Raw genomic sequence first — 18,446 nt, forward strand, 5'->3', positions numbered from 1 at the left:
TGCTCTATGCTCTAGAAGCCAACATGTAAATGTGGCCAAACCAAATTTTTGATATGTCTTGTATTGAAAATCCTGCTTCTGTCGTTGGCAATATGATTATATTTTATAATGAACTAAAGAAAATTGAGATTAATGATCTGTTTTGCAGATAATTCTTATTAGGCCCTTTCAACTGGCTTGAATGACAGTGCGGTGGTGTCCAGGCAATGACTTCAAGCATGTTGAGTGGGGAGCGAAGGTATGCCTTTGTTTACGTGCTCTAGAAGCCAACATGTAAATGTGGCCAAACCAAATTTTTGATATGTCTTGTATTGAAAATCCTGCTTCTGTCGTTGGCAATATGATTATATTTTATAATGAACTAAAGAAAATTGAGATTAATGATTCTAATGCTGTTTTGCAGATGGGCCTCTTCTTCCAGAAGAGGTGGTATGACTGTTCTAGGGAAAGTTGCTGTTCCAAAACCTATTAACTTACCCAGCCAGAGGTATTTGATTTCTTGATGGATTCTTTTTATTTTCAGTTGACTGTGGTATTGCTTTATGATCTGAAAATTTCCCCTTCTTTTGTATCAAGGTTAGAGAAACATGGTTTGGACCCTAATGTGGAGATTGTTCCCAAGTGAGTAAATATTCTCAGGACCTAATGTTGTGACTTCTGCTATAATTGTTCTTAATGTTCCAGAATTTTATTTGTTTTCGGTCATTGTTTATTTTGAGTAGGGGTACCCTCAGCTGGGGTAGTAGATCATCATCTTCTGCATCAAATGCTTGGGGGTCCTCTTCTCTCTCTCCAAATACTGATGGTGGTGCTAGTTCACCCAGCCACCTCAGTGCTCGGCCATCATCTGGTGGGAGTGGTACAAGGCCTTCGACTGCTAGTAGTGATAGGGCTCTCGAGTCCTGTACAAATGCATGGGGGTCAAGTTCTCGGCCTTCATCAGCATCTGGGCCGCTGACATCAAATCAGACTTCACTTGCATCATTGCGTCCTCGCAGTGCAGAGACAAGACCTGGTAGCTCACAGTTATCTAGATTTGCTGAACCCTCCACTGACAATTCAGGTGCTTGGAGTGGTGCTAGGACCGCAGAGAAACTGGTATGGTTCTGTTTATTTGTTCTTGAAACTTCGATTTTGCTACCAATTATATCTGAAATATTTATTTATTATAATTTTATGATTATGACAATCTAATTTTCCAGGTTAGTGGTTAATTTTTTAACGTAGTATTTGTGATGTTTATCCTCGAACAATTGCGTTAATACTTTGTTTCAGTTTGACAGTAATTTTGCACTTTTCACACTCTTTTTTTCCTGCTGGTTTGGCATGGTGCACACCCAGTAAATACACATACTTGTGGCTGTAATTCAGTAGTTTTATGGTTATGATTATCTGATAGTATATGTGGTGTAGCAACTTTGAACTTCTTGCGTGCTAAAGGCACTGTCTCTTGGGGTTTGTTGAAGTAGTTGTAAGAGTTTTTTGCTTGACACGTTCCTGTGTCCTCAGTGGTTGCAGCCATGGTTGCCTCTGTTTTATAGGCATTATTTGCTGATAGTAGTCACTTTTTGTACAAATGCAGGGAGTTTCTCAACCCAAGAGTGATGGATTTTCATTGAGCTCTGGAGACTTTCCAACTCTTGGTTCTGAGAAGGACAAGTCTGCCCTGAATTCTGAGTTGCAAGGTATTATTGTTCTGTATTATTATTCTGACCTGAATTCTGTTTTATATTATTATGGTGTTTAATATTTCAATTGCTAATCCATTATTGTTTTACTGATCTTTTACTATTGACCATTAAGTGCCACAGTATTGTTGTTGCTATTGTTACTATTATTGCGTCACATGTTATAGTTTTTTATTGTACCTTTATAAAAGTTTTGATTTACTTGTAGGAGTTCTTTGTTCATATAATTATATCAATTGTTCCTCTTAACATTTTAAAGTTTGAACCAACAAGTCTTTTCTTGGCCCAGAAACTTAAAGGCTTAACATAACTGTATTTTATTGGGATCAAATTTTGACTTCAAGTTCTTTGTTTATATAATGATATCTCATGTATGCTGTTCACTCCTTACTCTTGCATTTCCCTTGCTCTATAAGAGTATGTTTCATTCGTTTTCTACCATGAATATTATTGTAAGGCCAAAGTTCTGACTTATAACTTGATATTTCAATGTATTTGGTGTCCCATTTTATTAATTATGATTATACTAGGAGATATTTGAGTTAAATATTAATATGTGGTAGGTTCTACAATTCTTTTACATTTAAAATACTGTTGAAATATTTCTAATTGTTAATTATGAATCTTACTATCCGTAAAATGCTTCGACTCATGTTACGGGGAATCAATTTCCCGACTCCTGAATTTTATCTCAATTTGACAACCTTGTCATAAATATTTAGAGAACATAGAACAATTGTTTTGTTCTTTAAGAGAAAGTTTTTAACAATTTTTATCAACTGCTAGCAGATGACAGTTCTCATGGCCGACCTAGCTCCTCCTCGGGACCACAGAAGGAGAAAAGTGAGGCCTCTATTGTTGGTGTGTCATGCCCTTTGATATTTTTATTTGTGCTTCAATTGTTCTTTAATTCCATTTCTGCCGATAGGATTTTGCATTCGAGCTTCTATAACTAATGTTCTTCTGTTGTCAATATCACAGCTGATGTTCCGGTGAATGAAAATATGAAGGGTGGTGTGATTGATTCCTGGAGAAGGGATCATCAGTCTCATGGAGAGGATGACATGAGGCCTGGGATAGAGAAATGGCAAGGAAATACCCAGCCTTACCCTAATGCTTCTGTTCCACCTCAACACTATGATGCCTGGCATGGTCCTCCAGTAAATAATCCTCAAAATGGTGTTTGGTTCCGGGGTCCTGCTGGTGGGCCCCCATTTGGAAATCCTGTTACTCCTGGTGGCTTTCCTATTGAACCATTTCCTTATTATCGTCCAGGCATTCCACCAACTGGTCTTGTCAACTCACCACCAGTTCCCCCTCCTGGGAATGGACCAAGAGGGCACCCTAAGAATGGAGATGTCTTTAGGCCTCATATGCCTGATGCGTATATTCGTCCAGGCATTCCTATGAGACCTGGATATTTTCATGGTCCAATGGCCTTTGAGGGATACTATGGTCCTCCTATGGGCTACTACAATTCAAATGAACGAGATGTACCCTTCATGGGAATGGCAGCTGGACCACCTGTTCATAATAGGTACCCAAATCAAAATCCTCCTGAGCCTGCCAATTCACAAGGTAAACCTGGTGGGTATGGTATTGCTGGAAAGCCGTTGGCCTCTGAGCAAGTGGAATCCAGCCATCCTCCTGAGACTGCTGTGCCATACAGAGTTCTTCTTAAGCAACATGAATCTGATGGAAAAAATGAGAGAGTAAATTGGGAGGATTCAGAGACAACCAATGCATCATATATTGACAGGAGGGACCGACCAAGAATTGCAGTCTGGGAGAATGAGCAGAGATCAAACTATAGAAAGAATGAGATGGATTTGAGGAAGAGTGCTCATGGTGAAGAACCACCTTCTCAGGCTTTGGAAAATCAAGTATCTAGTTCATCTGTTACTCTTAAGGCCAAGTTTCCTGACAGTTCAGGAAACATTAAGAAGCCTGGTGATATTTCGCCAAGGAAATTAGATCGTGGTAATGCTGCCTCTGGTGTGCTAGAAACTCCCCCAAGATCATCTGCTCCAAAAGATGCCAGTCTGATTAAGAAGATAGAGGGTTTGAATGCAAAAGCCAGGGATAATTCATCTGCTAGAAACAGAGATGAGCAAAGAAATAAATTTCATGCCAATAGTGCTTCAGTGAACAATGTGAAGGAAGCTGGTGCTGGTGGTATGTTTCCTGCTAGAGCTCCTGCCACTGATGTCATAAACCCACCTCATCATGAAGTCAATGCCTCTGGTGGAGAAAAGAATTTCGATTCCTTATCTGCCAGTGGACCAACATCATCCAGGTTTGTCCATAATTTCTTGGTATTGACTGATTGTGGTTAGATTCTTGATGATGCTGATATGCTTTATTCACAGGCAAATTGCTCGTGGCATGCAAAGTAGAGGTGACCACCGTAACAAGGGAAAAACAAGCAATGAAGATGTTGATGGTTGGCGAAAGAAACCTGAGGTTGCTGATATCTCAGCTTTATCAGGTGCACAGTTGGAAGCAACTAATCTTCTTATTGGTGACCATCAGATCTCTGTTGAGAGCTATGATAGGTCTGGCTCATATAACCCAGTAAGGCGTGATGGAGAATCTGTTCAAACCAGGTCTGAACCAATTGATAGCCATGATCAGGTAATGCATACATGATGCATCATTTCTATATCCGTTATTAGCTATCTAGTGTACATTTAACACAACAAATTCCGAAACTCATCAGCGTGCCAAAATGAAAGAGTTGGCCAAGCAGCGGACTAAGCAACTGCAGGAGGAAGAGGAGGAGCGAATAAGAAAGCAAAAGGCTAAAGCTCTTGCAAAGCTGGATGAGTTGAATAGACGTTCTCAAGCAGTGGAAGGTCCAACTTCAAAAGAGTCTGCTACAACGTCTGACATCCCCAATAAGCAACAAGAATTACAGCCATCTGATTCAGCAATTGTATCAGGAAAATTTGGAGTTGTGAGTTCAGCTTTAAATTCTGATGCTAAGGCTATCCCTCATATTAATGATATTAGCATTAATAAAGTTGAAAAGTTACCCATCTTGTCCAGTGAGCCACCTTCAGAGACCCATGTGAATTCTGGCAAAGAGGCTGTTCTGATTCATAATCTGTCAATGAACTTGCAACAAGATGTTAATAGTGCTGATGGCATGAATGCCTTACAGTTTCGCAATAATATTACCTCAAAGCAGAAGCGAACGAGCTATAAACAAAAGCAGAATCTTCCTTCAGAGAAAACTGGGAGTGAAAAGGTTGCATCTTCCACTTCATTTGGCTCAAAGGCCGAGAATGATTTAGTGGTTGATATTTCTGTATCTTCTGGCAATGTTATCCATGAAGTTGGTTCAACTGGTGGATTGAACATGCCCATGAATTCAGCTACTATGGTTGATTCCTCTGTAAACCAGAGAAAGAAGAATACCAGGAATGGGAAAAACAAACAAAAATTTGAAGATAGTTCTTCTGCATTACCATTGGCACCAAAAGAAGCTAATATTTCAAAAAGCTCTGTCGAAATTGATAAGGCCAAGGTTGCCAACATTGAGTTAGAACAGGGTCCAGTTCAACCATCATCCTTGTCTAAGGATTCAACTCAATTTTCAGAGCATCACAGACATTCAGCAAGTGAGGAAGCCCATGCTAAAATGAATAGTCAGTGGAAACCTCAGCATTCTCGTAGGCCATCGAGAAATATGCAAGCTACTAGACCAGCAGAGAAATCTCATGGGAGTGATGCAGTGATGTGGGCCCCTGTGAAACACCATAATAAGACTGACGTGGATGAATCAGATGAGAAAACCAAAGCAGAGGCAGTCAATACTGAGAAGAGTGATCAGCAGGTGCATAATTTTAAAAATAAGAGGGCAGAAATGGAGAGATATGTTCCAAAACCTGTTGCTAAAGAAATGGCTCAGCAAGGAAGCATCCAACAACAGGTGGTTTCATCAGTCAATCAGGCTCCAGCAGATGGGAATGTTGGAAGAGTTGATTCTGTTTCTGTGGGTCCACAGATTGCTCAGGTAACTGATTCAATTGTTGGAAAAGTGACCCATGGAATGGAGCCTAAAAATAGAGATGGTAGGCATGCTAAGCAGGGTAAAGCGCATGGATCTTGGCGGCAGCGGAATCAAATGGAAACAACTAATGTGCATGATGTGCGGGGTGGACTGGACATTGATTCAAACTCTGAACCAATTGTTCAGGGACAAACAGAAGATCGTGGAGATCCTAAGTCTGAAATAAACTTATCGAAGGGGCAATCAATGCAAATTAATAACTATAGTGATCTTGATGGTTCAAACAATCCTGTCAATCATGATTCAGCTGCTCATGTTTCTCTTCCTGTTATTAAAGATCATGGAGCAACAGGCAGAGGTAGGCGGGTTCCTTTCAGAGGACATAAGGGTGGAGGGATGAACCATGATGTGGATCATAAGAAAAATGATGGAGAGTTGGAGAGAAATGAAACACCCACTTCATCCTCTGAGCCTAGTCAACCAGATATCGGTGCTGCTGCTTTGAAAGAAAATCGAAATGTTGGAGAACGCTTGACTTCTCACTGGCAACCCAAATCTCAGGCTTCAAATAATCAGAGGGGAAACAAATCCAGTGATCTAAATGTCGGTTCAGTTGTGGTTGGAGTTAACAAAAAGGATCCCTGTTGCGATGAAGAATCAATTCCAGCCGCTGATGACAAGATGTCTAATGCTCATGTAGCTCAACCTCACAATGATCAATCAGTCTTGGACAAGAGCAAGGCCAGAGAAACTACACATTTTGGGAACCAAGATTCTAAAAGAGAGAGGAAACATGTGCCAACAAGGAGGCATCCCAACTCCTCAAATCAGGGAAATGTTAACTTGGTTGAGCAATCTCCCACATCTATAGATCAAAGGCATGATCACCGCCCATTCTCTGGCTTTGGCAAAAATGGAAACCTAAACAGGTTTGGACGAGGACACGAGCCTCGTGGAGATTGGAAACCACCTGCCCAAGATAACAGGCACTATAATCAATCTACAAACAGGGAGAGGCAGGGCCCAAACCTGCATTATGAGTACCACCCTGTCGGACCATATGATGGCAGCAAATCAGACAACATAGAACGGCCTAAAGATGGTAATCATGCTGGTGGAAGATTTAGGGATCGAGGTCAACCTCATTCCCGGCGAGGTGGGGGAAACTTCTATGGACGCCAAGCTGGTGCTGATTAGATGCTTTGGTAATCAGTAGTTGGAATTAGTCTGTGTGTTCCATCAGAAGCCATACATCCATTAACTTGGCTGCTTAATACAGCCGTGTTTTCAGGTATATGTGGTCTTCAGATACCTTTGAACTTTCAATTGTAAATGCAGCCTCAATGCCTCCAATTATCTTCTGATTGTCGGTATGTATTCCACAGGGAGGGCTAGAAGTGAAGATGGTACCCTGTTTTTTGTAGGGCGGGGCTAAGAAAAGGTTTGATGGTTATTGCTGTAATATTGTAGTGCTGTGGTGGATGGTTATTTTTCTAATGTAATTGAAAATAGAATATTTGATGGCATTTTGTTTTTAATGGAGCACTTGTCCTGTTTCAACGAGCCTCTTTTCAGGCACCAGAAAGAACGAGTGTTTTGTGTGCCATCTGCTCATATGAGATGCGTTCCAGGCCTTACGCAGTTTGAGGAAGAAAATGATTATTTCACCATAGCTAAAGACTACCAAGTAATTCAGCAAAGAAGCAAGCAAAAGATTGGTGTTCGCAGTGTATTTCTTATTTTGATATGCGTTTTGAATAATTTTTTTCGAGCGTTGAAAGCTTAATTAGTCATTTGGAATGAATAGTTCCCAGTTTATCCTGACCTCAAATGTCTAAGCTTCCATTTTCGTTGTGTCTAATATCAATAGGCATTTGAAAAAAGATTCTTTTTCGTCATTTTCCCCCGATATTCGAGAAGTTTGTGTGCTGTTGAGACTTGGGACTTTGAAGTCAATGTTGGGCAATATCTTGTTTTCTTTAGGAGAGAGTGGTACAGTAGCATTGGGGCTATTGGGGGATCGCAATAGTTCTGAATTCTGATCAGGGTCGATAGTGCCAGGATAGATGATGGGGGTAGGGGCAGAGAAAAAAAAAATTGTCTGCGAGTTCAGATGAACGCATAATCTAGGAAGGGAAGGGATTTTGAACCAAAAAAGGAAAGGATTATGTAGTGAAAATGTAAAATCACTCCGGTTATTAGATAGAATAGTCTATTATTGATAAATGCAGAGAACTGATTATTACTTAATCGAATTTGATTTTCCTTTTTAAAATAGTTATACGATTAACACTACGTTTACTTGACTCGAAAATTAAAACCTAAAATCACGTGCTAAAAGATATTTACTAAACAAAATTTTAGTACTTCCATTTAAAAAATAGACACCACTTTAATAAAGATATTAAAAATATCTTTTTTTAAAGGTATTTACATATGTCATGTTATTATTGGACATCTTTATTAAACCGGTTAATAATTTATTTTTTAATAAACCAGAATAAAATTGATTTATTATAACAACAATAAACTCAATTCTCTGCTTTATAATTATTAGACTCGGTTTGATCCAATCGAATTATACAATCTAAACCGAATATCTTTAAATTTTTTGATAAAAAAATAAATATATCCCTGACTTTTTGTTTTGCGGATATTTAAATACCTAAAAATTTAAAAATACAATTAAATCCTTAAAAAAAATTTGGGTATATCCCTGACTTTTTGTTTTGCGGATATTTAAATACCTAAAAATTTAAAAATACAATTAAATCCTTAAAAAAAATTTGGATTTATTATTATAGTTATAAAAAAAATTGGTTTTATTCTAATTTATTAAGAAATAAAAAAATAACCGATTCATTAATACGTCCAATAATAATGCGACACGTAAACGTCTTTACAAAGACATTTTTAGCATCTTTATTGGAGTTTCCCCTTACAAAATATATATTAGTATTTCCATTGAGTCATTGACATGTGACGTGAATAACATTCTTGTGAAAATAATCAAAATATTGAGCAAGTGTGCCCATAAACCACATTTTTTTTGTTTTTTGTTTTACACAATAAACAGTCAAGTATTTATCGATGTTCCTACATATTTATTATTAATTGGGTTTTCGCAATAATAAAAAGTATGCAACTTTGCATTCTTGTGACATGCATTCAGAATGTTTTTTTTTTTGTTTTTCGCGGTATCTTTCAGTCTGACATGCTAAAGATTAATTTGCTGTGATACTGAACTCCATTTAAGGATTTGTGATACTGAAGTCCATTTAAGGGTTTGTTGTTATCTGCATTCACAATTTTTATTACCTATGTCAATAAGCATTTATCATTCTTTGTCTTTTTTTTCCTTTACAAAAACTAAGGCGAAGAAATAAATTTATAGAGAAAATTTCATTTTGCCACGATAGAACTTATAAAATAGAGAAAAGGACAAATAGGTTCCTGACCTTTTGTCTCGCGAACATTTTCGTCCCTGAACATTTGAAACTACTTTTAAATTTCCGACCTTTACAAAACTTGGACGGATGAATCCCTCCGTCCAAATGCCTCCGTCAGACCCAACGGAAAAGTCTGACATGGCTCCCGTTTTGATGACCTGGCATGACGGGTTGACACGTGGACTGATGATTGGAAGGGTACTTTCGAAAATTGGACAAATAAGTCCCTGAGCCTAAAAACTACGTCGTTTCGCGTTTGGCCCTAATCCTTAAATTGATTGCGTTTCTTTGTGGAGGCTGGTGGTGAGGAGATCTACCTACATCAACAATGGCTGCTAATGGAGCAATGGAGCATCATCAACGTCAAGAAGAAGCCTCAGTGGAGTAAGACAAGAAAATTCAGCTTCAAGCTCAGTTCATTGTGTTGTGTACGCCGAAGACCCGAAGGACGATGTTGCCCCGAGGTGCTTTTGTGGAGTTTATGCAATAATGTATATGTCGAGGACGATTAGCAACCCAAACAGAATCTTCTTGGCTTGCCCATTCTATAAGGTAAGATAAAAAATTTGGGAATTTTGTTCTGAAATGGTTTTATATAGTACATAATTTTGGGAATTTTGAGAGGGAAAGCAACTGCATTGCAAATTTTTTGTTTGGGTCGATGAGCATCTTGCTAGAATTAGAAGCAATGGTTGCATCTTTGATAAAAGACCTCTGGTTGAGAAAAAGGTTGAAGTTGTTGAAGAGGAAGAGCAATTAGATCATATGATGGTTGTTCTGGAGGAGAAGGTTACTGCTTTAGAGAAGAAAAAAAACCCATTGCTTGTTGTATGAGTATACTTTTATGTGCTGTTTTTGTTGCTTTTTATGTATGTAGTGCTTGAGAAATGAATTCTAGAAATTAGAATAGAAAAATGAGTTGATCCAGGTTTTTGTTGTGTATTGAAACATGCCATTTAGGCAATTTATGTATCCTATTATCTAAATGCAATTCAAGTTATGATATCAGTATGTTGTTGAAGTTATGTTGTCAATATCTAAAGAAGCATTGAATGATTGAAGAAAGTAGGCATAAAAGTTGTATACATAAACACAGAACATAGATTGAAAGTTATATAAATATATTTGCCACAGTCAAATTTTCTAAAAGCTGCCCAAAAAGAACAAATCTCCTAAAGTGTATAGTCTTATGAAGCTTAACATCACAAAAGTAAGCCTTAAGCACCTAACAAATTTGCAACGGTTTATAAAATCCTAAGAGCTTCTAAAAAAAAAACAAGTCTCCCAAAAAAATATTGTTGTCACAGTCAAGTTTCCTAAAAGCTATTACAAGGCATAGTGGGATGCCCAAGATGACATATTTCTTCACTTCTTTGGATTGATGGAGGGTGGATTAGGGATGAATTTAAACAGTCTTGTTGTTGCTGTGCTTGCTGCTGCCAATGTCTCCTTGGTAGCTGCTGTACTTGGTCCTGGCCTGACTTGCGATGGTTGTGGGCCAGGTAGAGCACCTTGAGGTTGAGGCTGTGGTGGTGCACGCTGATAAACCACTATTTTGTGGTTTATCTTGTGCTGATTTGAGTGGCTTTTATCAAGTCTTTACACACTTAATCATACTATTTGCATGATTTTACAATTCCTTCCTAGTTTTGTTTTATGATTGAAAACTTGCTTCCTAAGCCTTTAATTTGTGTATTTTAATTCCCCTTTATACCATTCGATGCCGTGATCCGTGTGTTAAGTGTTTCAGGCTTTATAGGGCAGGAATGACTTAGAGGATGGAGAGGAAGCCTGCAAAAATGGAAGGAACACAAGAAACTAAGGAGATAACCAGTGAGCATCGACACGCATAAATGGCTCACGCGTGCGCGTAGATTGGAGTTTTCACGGAGACGCGTGCGCATGCCTGACGCGTATGCGTGACACGCGAAGATGACCAGCAACGCGTACGCGTGACGTGCGTGATCTGCAGAAATTGCAGAAAATACTGGGGGTGATTTTGGGCCGAGTTTGGACCCATTTCCGGCCCAGAAACACAGACTAGAGCCAGGGGACAAGCAGAGACTCAACACAAATTCACATTACACATAGTTTTAGTTTTAGTTTTGAATCTTAGAGAGAATTTTACTCTTCCTCTAGGTTTTCTTCACATTCATAGTTTTAGAGTTTATTGCTTTTGCTTTGGATATTGAGAAGAGTCATTCCCTCCGTTGAAGTCATTATTATTCTAGTTTGTTTTCTTTTTCTCTTACTCTTTCATATCCTTAATTTTTGTTCAGAATTACAATTGGATTGTTTTAGAATTTATTAATGCAAGAAGTATTTTTTTTTATTTAAATTTTATTATTTGTTTAATTGTTTCCAATTGATTTTACTTACCATGTTCCCCTTTTACTTCTCTTATAAAATTACGAAGATGGTATTCATGTTAATGGAGTAGTTTCCTAACTTGATTGGAAGTTGATTAAGAGGAGAACATTGAGTTGGAATACTCAAGTGTTAATCTTAACAGGAAGTTGTTGGCTGACTCTCTAGTCTCTGACTCTAATCCTCACTTAGGAGAGGATTAGGACTTGGGTGATAGAGTTGGTTAGTTAGTTACTTGACTTTTCCTTATTAAGTAAGGGATGACCAAGTAGAACAACAACCTTTTATTATTACACTTGGGAAAATTCAACAAGGATAGAACTTCCAATTAATCTTCTCCCGGCCAAGGCTTTTATTTGAATTATATAAATTCTCTTGTTAATTTCCATTGCTTCAATTTACAATTATTTATTTTTCTGTTTCTCAAACTTAAAAATTTCTTGGAAAACCTCTGACCAATAAGCTGCATTCTTTTGTCAACTCGTTGGGAGACGACCTGGAATTTCTACTCCCAGTATTTTGTTCTTAAATTTGTGACAACTTTTTTCTAAATTGATAAGCGGATTTTAGTCATTTAAGAACTATACTTGCAATGCTGTTTTCTCTATAAATTCTTAATCGGCAAATTTCCGCCACGTCAATTTTTGGCGCCGTTGCCAGGGAGTTGCAACAGTGTGCTAATTTATTGGTTGGAATTTATTTATTTGCTTTATTTTATTTTATTTTATTACCATGAGCTGTATGTTTCTTTCGTTGAATGACGCGTTCACTGCCTGATTCGAGCTTAGCCGCATTTGATCCTGAAATTGAAAGAACTCTTTCACGTAGTAGGCGAGCTTGGCGTCGGTTAGCCTCTGAGGGTGGTGAAGTGGTTATTGTCAATTCACCAATCTTATCTGAGGGCGAATCTGAACCACCATTTGAGGAAGAAACAAGCTCCTCTTCTACTAATTCGGTTGATTTACGTGCAGGTAATATGGCGGAGCCAAGGAGGATCACTCTCCAGGAAGCTGGAGCTCCAAACTTTCCACTGCAACCGTATCAAGTGCGTCACCCAAATCTGGCTGTAGATTTTGAACTGAAGACTGCGCTATTCAACTTGATACCTAAGTTTCATGGCTTACCTGCTCAGGAGCCTATAAAGAACCTCAGGGATTTTCAGACAGCCTGTTCTACTGTTAGGCGTCATGGTGCAGATGAAACTTCTATGCTGCTAACCGCCTTCCCATTTTCTCTTGAGAGAAAGGTGAGGGAGTGGTACTACACTCAACCTGAAGCGGTTGTTACCAACTGGGATATGCTCAGGAGAGAATTTTTGGAAAAATACTTTCCGGCTGAAGTTACAAACAGACTGAGGAAGGAGATCTCCTGCATTATCCAAGGTGAGTTAGAAACCCTTTATGAGTATTGGGAGCACTTCAAGAATCTTTTAGATGCATGCCCCCACCACATGATTGACAAGTTGGTGTTGATCAGCTACTTCACACAAGGCATAAAGTCTCGGGATAAGACTACATTGGATGGTGCAAGTAATGGTTCTCTGAAAAAGTACAAGATATCAGATGAAGCGTGGCAACTGATCAGCGACTTAGCTGAGTCCACTCGGAATTACAGGCACAGGAACAGCCACCCCAAGGCTGTTGCAGAGGTTTCCTCTGGCAGTGAGACTACTGCTCTCACACAGAGTCTGTGTGAGATGACCAACGTATTGAAGCAGATACAACTGAATCAACAATAATCTCAACCTCCCTCACCACAACATAGTCAACAACTGGTTCCTCAGAGAGTGTACAGGATATGTGCATGCTGTAGGCATTATACTGATGAGTGTCCGCAGCTCCAACAAGAGGACAACACCTTAGCAGCTACTCACAATTTCTATGACCGCCCAAACCAAAGATACTATCAACAAGGCAGCAACTATAACCAAGGTGGGAACCATAACCAGGGTTGGCAAGACAACTCCAACCAGGGGTGGAGGGATAATTCCAACCAAGGCTGGAGGGACAACTATAACAGAGGAGGCAGAGACAATCAGTGGAATCAGAGGTGGAATAATAATAACAATCAGCAAAACCGGTATCAGCAGAACCAGAACCAGCCTTACAGAGCACCTCACCTAAGGCAGTCACAAGTGCCTCAGAACAACCAACAGCAGACCTCTCAGATTACTTATCCCCCTTCGTCTTCTAATGAAGAATTGCTTCAGTCTATTGAGCAAAGACAAAAGGCCATGAAGAGCACACTTAGCTCCACCTTAAACGGTCTGACCTCTGCTGTACAAGCTCTTGTCTCACAGATCGGATCAATGAACACTCCCAACAACCAGCCTTCAAGCTCTAGTGGAATTCCTTCTCAACCCTTACCCAACCCCAAGGGTGGCATCAATGCCATCACTTTGAGGTCCGGAACCACACTGCAAGAGAGGAATCAGGAGGAGCCAAGCCCACAAGAACACGCCCCAGTTGAGGATATGGTTGAAGTGGAGGATGTTGAAGAGGAAAATGAAGTACAAGACGTGGTTGAAGAAGAAGCAACTCAACCAGGGAATGGCGCACCAGAAGAAGCTAAAGCTACCAGAGACGCCATCCCTATCCCATTTCCGCACCTTGCAAGGAAGTCCAGAAAGCAGATGGAACTTGACCTAAAAATGGTAGAAATCTTCAAAAAGGTTGAGGTAACTGAATATCTGCCTTAATGGGGGATATACCTGCAAAATATAGTGATCCAGGGCCATGCATGGTTTACTGTACTATTGAGGGTGTAATATTTTCTGACTGCATGTGTGACTTAGGAGCGTGCATGAGTATTATGCCACTGTCTATATATGATGCTTTGAGGCTCCCTCCCTTAAAAAGGTCGGCAGCTCGTTTTGTGTTAGCAGATAAAAGCATTATTACAGTGGTTGAAATTGCTGAGGATGTGTTGGTGAGCATTAAGGGGACACATTTCCCATTGACTTCTATATCTTGGAGATGCCCCAAAATGAGTCAGGAAGACCGTCATCCATCCTGCTCGGAAGACCATTCCCGAAGACCTCAAAGTTCAAGTTGGATGCATTCTCAGGAACTTATTCTTTTGAGATAGACGGCCGAGCAATAAGCTTCAACCTGAATGAAGCTATGAAGCACCCTCCAGAAGACCATTCCACCTTCCAGTGCGACATCATTGATGAAACCGTAGCTGCAGTCCACCAAGAAGAAGTAGAAGAGATGCACATGGAGCAAGGTCCAAGTGTGGGGAAACCCTCTGAACACAATGAGGACACTTTGCCATCATCACTAGCTCTAGAAGATCTAGTGCCCAGTTAGGAGCAGAAATTGGAGTTGAAGCCCCTTCCACCACACCTCAAGTATGCTTACCTTGAAGACAATCAGAAGCTCCCAGTTATCATTGCAAGGTATCTCACATCCCAACAAGAGGAGCATTTGCTTACTGTGCTGAGAAGACATAAGAAAGCAATTGGGTGGAGCTTGGCGGATATAGTAGGCATCAACCCTCAAGTTTGTGAGCACAGGATATTTTTAGAAGAGGGAGCAAGGCCTGTCCGTCAACCTCAAAGGCGGCTGAACCCCACCATCTTGGAGGTTGTCAAGAAGGAAGTGACCAGACTGCTTGAAGCAGATATTATCTATCCCATCTCAGATAGCGAATGGGTCAGCCTAGTGCAAGTGGTGCCCAAGAAGTCTAGAGTCACAACAGTGAAGAATGAGCATGGAGAGCTCATAGCAACTAGAGTGCAGAATTTCTGGAGGGTGTGCATTGACTCCAGGCACCTCAACCAGGCCACTCGTAAGGATCACTACCCCCTGCCATTCATTGAACAAATGCTGGATCGCCTGTCAGGTAAATCGCATTACTGCTTTTTAGATGGTTACACAGGCTAGTTTTAGATTCATATAGCTCTTGAAGATCAGGAAAAAACTACTTTTACATGTCCCTTTGGAACTTATGCTTACAAGAGAATGCCTTTTGGCTTATACAATGCACCAGCTACTTTCCAAAGGTGCATGATGAGTCTTTTCTCTAATCTTATTGAGAGCTGTATAGAAGTTTTCATGGATGATTTTAGCGTATACGGTGATTCCTTTAGCCTTTGCTTGGATAGTTTATCTAGAGTATTAGACAGGTGTGTTCGTTCAAACCTTGTTTTAAATTTTGAAAAGTGTCATTTTATGGTCAAACAAGGTATTGTTCTAGGACATGTTGTCTCTAATACTGGTATTTCTGTAGATCCAGCAAAGGTAGATGTCATTTCTAGTTTACCTTACCCCTCCTCCGTGAGGGAAGTCCGTTCGTTCCTTGGCCATGCAGGTTTCTATCGGAGATTCATCAAGGACTTCAGTAAGGTAGCATTACCTTTATCCAGACTACTGTAGAAGGATGTTGAGTTCGAGCTGAGTGAGGACTGTATGGAAGCGTTTGATAAGCTGAAGATCGCCTTGACTCAAGCTCCAATTGTGAGAGGACCAGACTAGAGCCAGCCCTTTGAGATCATGTGTGATGCCTCCAACCAAGCTGTAGGAGCGGCGCTGGCCCAACGTGCAGGTAAGGATTCTTTTGTAATTGCATATGCTTCAAAGACCTTAGACGCTGCTCAGTCTAATCACACTACCACAGAAAAGGAGCTTCTGGCTATTGTTTTTGCTCTGGATAAATTCTGAGCCTATTTACTTGGTACTAAGGTGGTAGTGTACTCAGACCATGCAGCTCTAAAATATTTATTAGCTAAAAAGGAGTCCAAACCAAGGCTAATACATTTGATACTGCTGCTACAAGAATTTGATTTAGAAATTAAGGATAGGAGTGGTTCTCAGAATTTAGTGGTAGACCACTTGAGTCGCCTTGAGCACATTAAGGATGACTCCACTCCCATCAATGATGCTTTTCCATTTGATAGCTTGCATGCAGTATCTGAAGTAGTTCCTTGGTATGCACCTGTAGCTAATTATCTAGTTAGTCATACCTTCCCTCCCAATTTTACAAAGCATCAGAAGGACAAGCTGAAAAGCGAGTCTAAATATTATATATAGGATGATCCATATTTATGGAAGTATGGTGCTGACCAGATAATTAGAAGGTGTGTGCCTCAATCAGAATTCCAGTCCATTTTAGAGGCCTGCCACTCCTCTGAGAGTGGTGGACATTTTGGCCCTCAAAGAACAGCTAGAAAAATTTTAGACTGTGGATTCTAGTGGCCCGCTCTTTTTAAAGATGCTACTACCTTCCGTAAATCTTGTTCCCCATGCCAGAGGTTTGGCAATATATCCAAGAGGGATGAGATGCCCCAACAAATTATGTTGTTTTGTGAGATTTTTGATGTTTGGGGCATTGACTTCATGGGTCCGTTTCCAAACTCTAGCGGTTTCTTATATATATTGTTAGCTGTAGATTATGTTTCTAAATGGGTGGAAGCAATTCCTACCCGTACTGATGATGCTAACACTGTTGTCTCTTTTGTTAGAAACTATAATATCTGTTGCTTTGGATCACCACGAGCAATCGTGAGTGATCAAAGCACCCATTTTTGTAACAGGAGATTGATCGCTCTACTGAAGAAGCGTGGCGTTATTCACAAGGTAGCTACTGCTTACCAACCACAGACTAGTGGACAAGCAGATGTGTCTAACAGAGAGATGAAGCGTATCCTGGAGAAGATAGTCAAGCCTCATAGGAAGGACTGGAGCACCAGGCTACAAGATGCGCTTTGGGCATATCGGACAGCGTACAAGACGCCAATTGGGATGAGCCCCTTTCGCTTGGTTTATGGAAAAGCTTGTCACTTTCCAGTAGAGGTAGAGCATAAAGCATTCTCGGCGGTCAGAGAAATCAACATGGGATTTGAGAAGGCCGGAGCTGAAAGGAAAATGCAACTACAAGAATTAGAGAACCTTCACCTAGAAGCATATGATAACTCCAGGCTATACAAAGAAAAGATGAAGGCTTTGCATAACAAGCACACTAAAAAGAGGGAGTTCAGACCAGGGGAGTTAGTCCTCCTTTATAACTCCAGACTGAGGCTCATGCCAGGCAAGCTGAGATCCAGATGGGAAGGTCCCTACAGAGTAGAGAAGGTAGAGCCATACGGAGTCTTTCACTTGAGTCATCCTTCAAGCTCCAAATTCATCAAGGTCAATGGACATCGCTTAAAGCTATATCATGGTGAGAAGATGAAGAAAAATAAGGAGCTAGAGATCTTCCTCTTGGAGGATCCACCAACAGCAGAAGAGTGAGCTAGTTGACCGTCCAACTTAAGGACGTTAAAGAAAAGTGCTAGGTGGGAGACAACCCACCATGGTATGATCTTTCTTTTTTTATTCTTAGCTTTATTTTATTTTGTCCTTTTCTCAGTATCCATTCATAATTTCTGCATAATCAGCTGCATACTACATTCTGCATAAAAAAGGGGGTGTTCGACGCGCAAGCATCGCTAACGCGTACGCGTCATGTGTAAGTACACACCACCAACAAAGTAAACAGAGAGTTGTGCGGGAGTGACGTAGGAAGTGTGCATTGCGCACAAACATGCTTACGCATACGCGTCTATGACGCGTGCGCGTCAATTGAAATTTTGGCCCTCCACGCGTACGCGTCCAGCACGCGCACACGTGGATGATAAAATCGGCATAAATGAGAAATTGGGCAGAGAGTTGTGATGCCCTTCCCCTTAGGGCCATCCACGCGTGCGTGTGCATGACGCACACGCGTCATATGAGGTTTTTCCCCCATGCCCAGAGCGAACAGAGTTTGTGAAAAGTCCCTATGGCATTGTGGATTCTGAACTATTCTATTCTTCTACTCTACCGCTTGTTTTTCACAAAACCCTTGCAACCTTTTCTTAATTAAATTTAATTGTCAATACAAATGTGATTGTTAGTTTGTTACATTTAATAATCAAATTGAGCAATTAATGCTTGATCTATGCTA

General features: G+C 40.2%; 1 protein-coding gene across 1 annotated transcript in view; it reads left to right on the forward strand.

Annotated features, from left to right (window-relative positions):
• The window catches only part of LOC107631933 (protein MODIFIER OF SNC1 1), a 13,116-nt gene extending 5,530 nt beyond the window's left edge, over positions 1-7,586 (forward strand). The window contains exons 2-11 of the mRNA XM_016335531.2: positions 163-238; positions 404-487; positions 577-621; positions 723-1,098; positions 1,583-1,685; positions 2,478-2,549; positions 2,670-3,984; positions 4,058-4,322; positions 4,408-6,994; positions 7,089-7,586. Coding sequence (XP_016191017.1) covers positions 207-238; positions 404-487; positions 577-621; positions 723-1,098; positions 1,583-1,685; positions 2,478-2,549; positions 2,670-3,984; positions 4,058-4,322; positions 4,408-6,900 — 4,785 coding nt within the window. The 5' untranslated portion in view covers positions 163-206 and the 3' untranslated portion in view covers positions 6,901-6,994; positions 7,089-7,586. The remainder of the gene's footprint in view (positions 1-162; positions 239-403; positions 488-576; positions 622-722; positions 1,099-1,582; positions 1,686-2,477; positions 2,550-2,669; positions 3,985-4,057; positions 4,323-4,407; positions 6,995-7,088) is intronic.

This window comes from Arachis ipaensis, chromosome B01 (assembly GCF_000816755.2).
Source record: "Arachis ipaensis cultivar K30076 chromosome B01, Araip1.1, whole genome shotgun sequence".
In the NCBI taxonomy this organism is placed as follows: domain Eukaryota; kingdom Viridiplantae; phylum Streptophyta; class Magnoliopsida; order Fabales; family Fabaceae; genus Arachis; species Arachis ipaensis.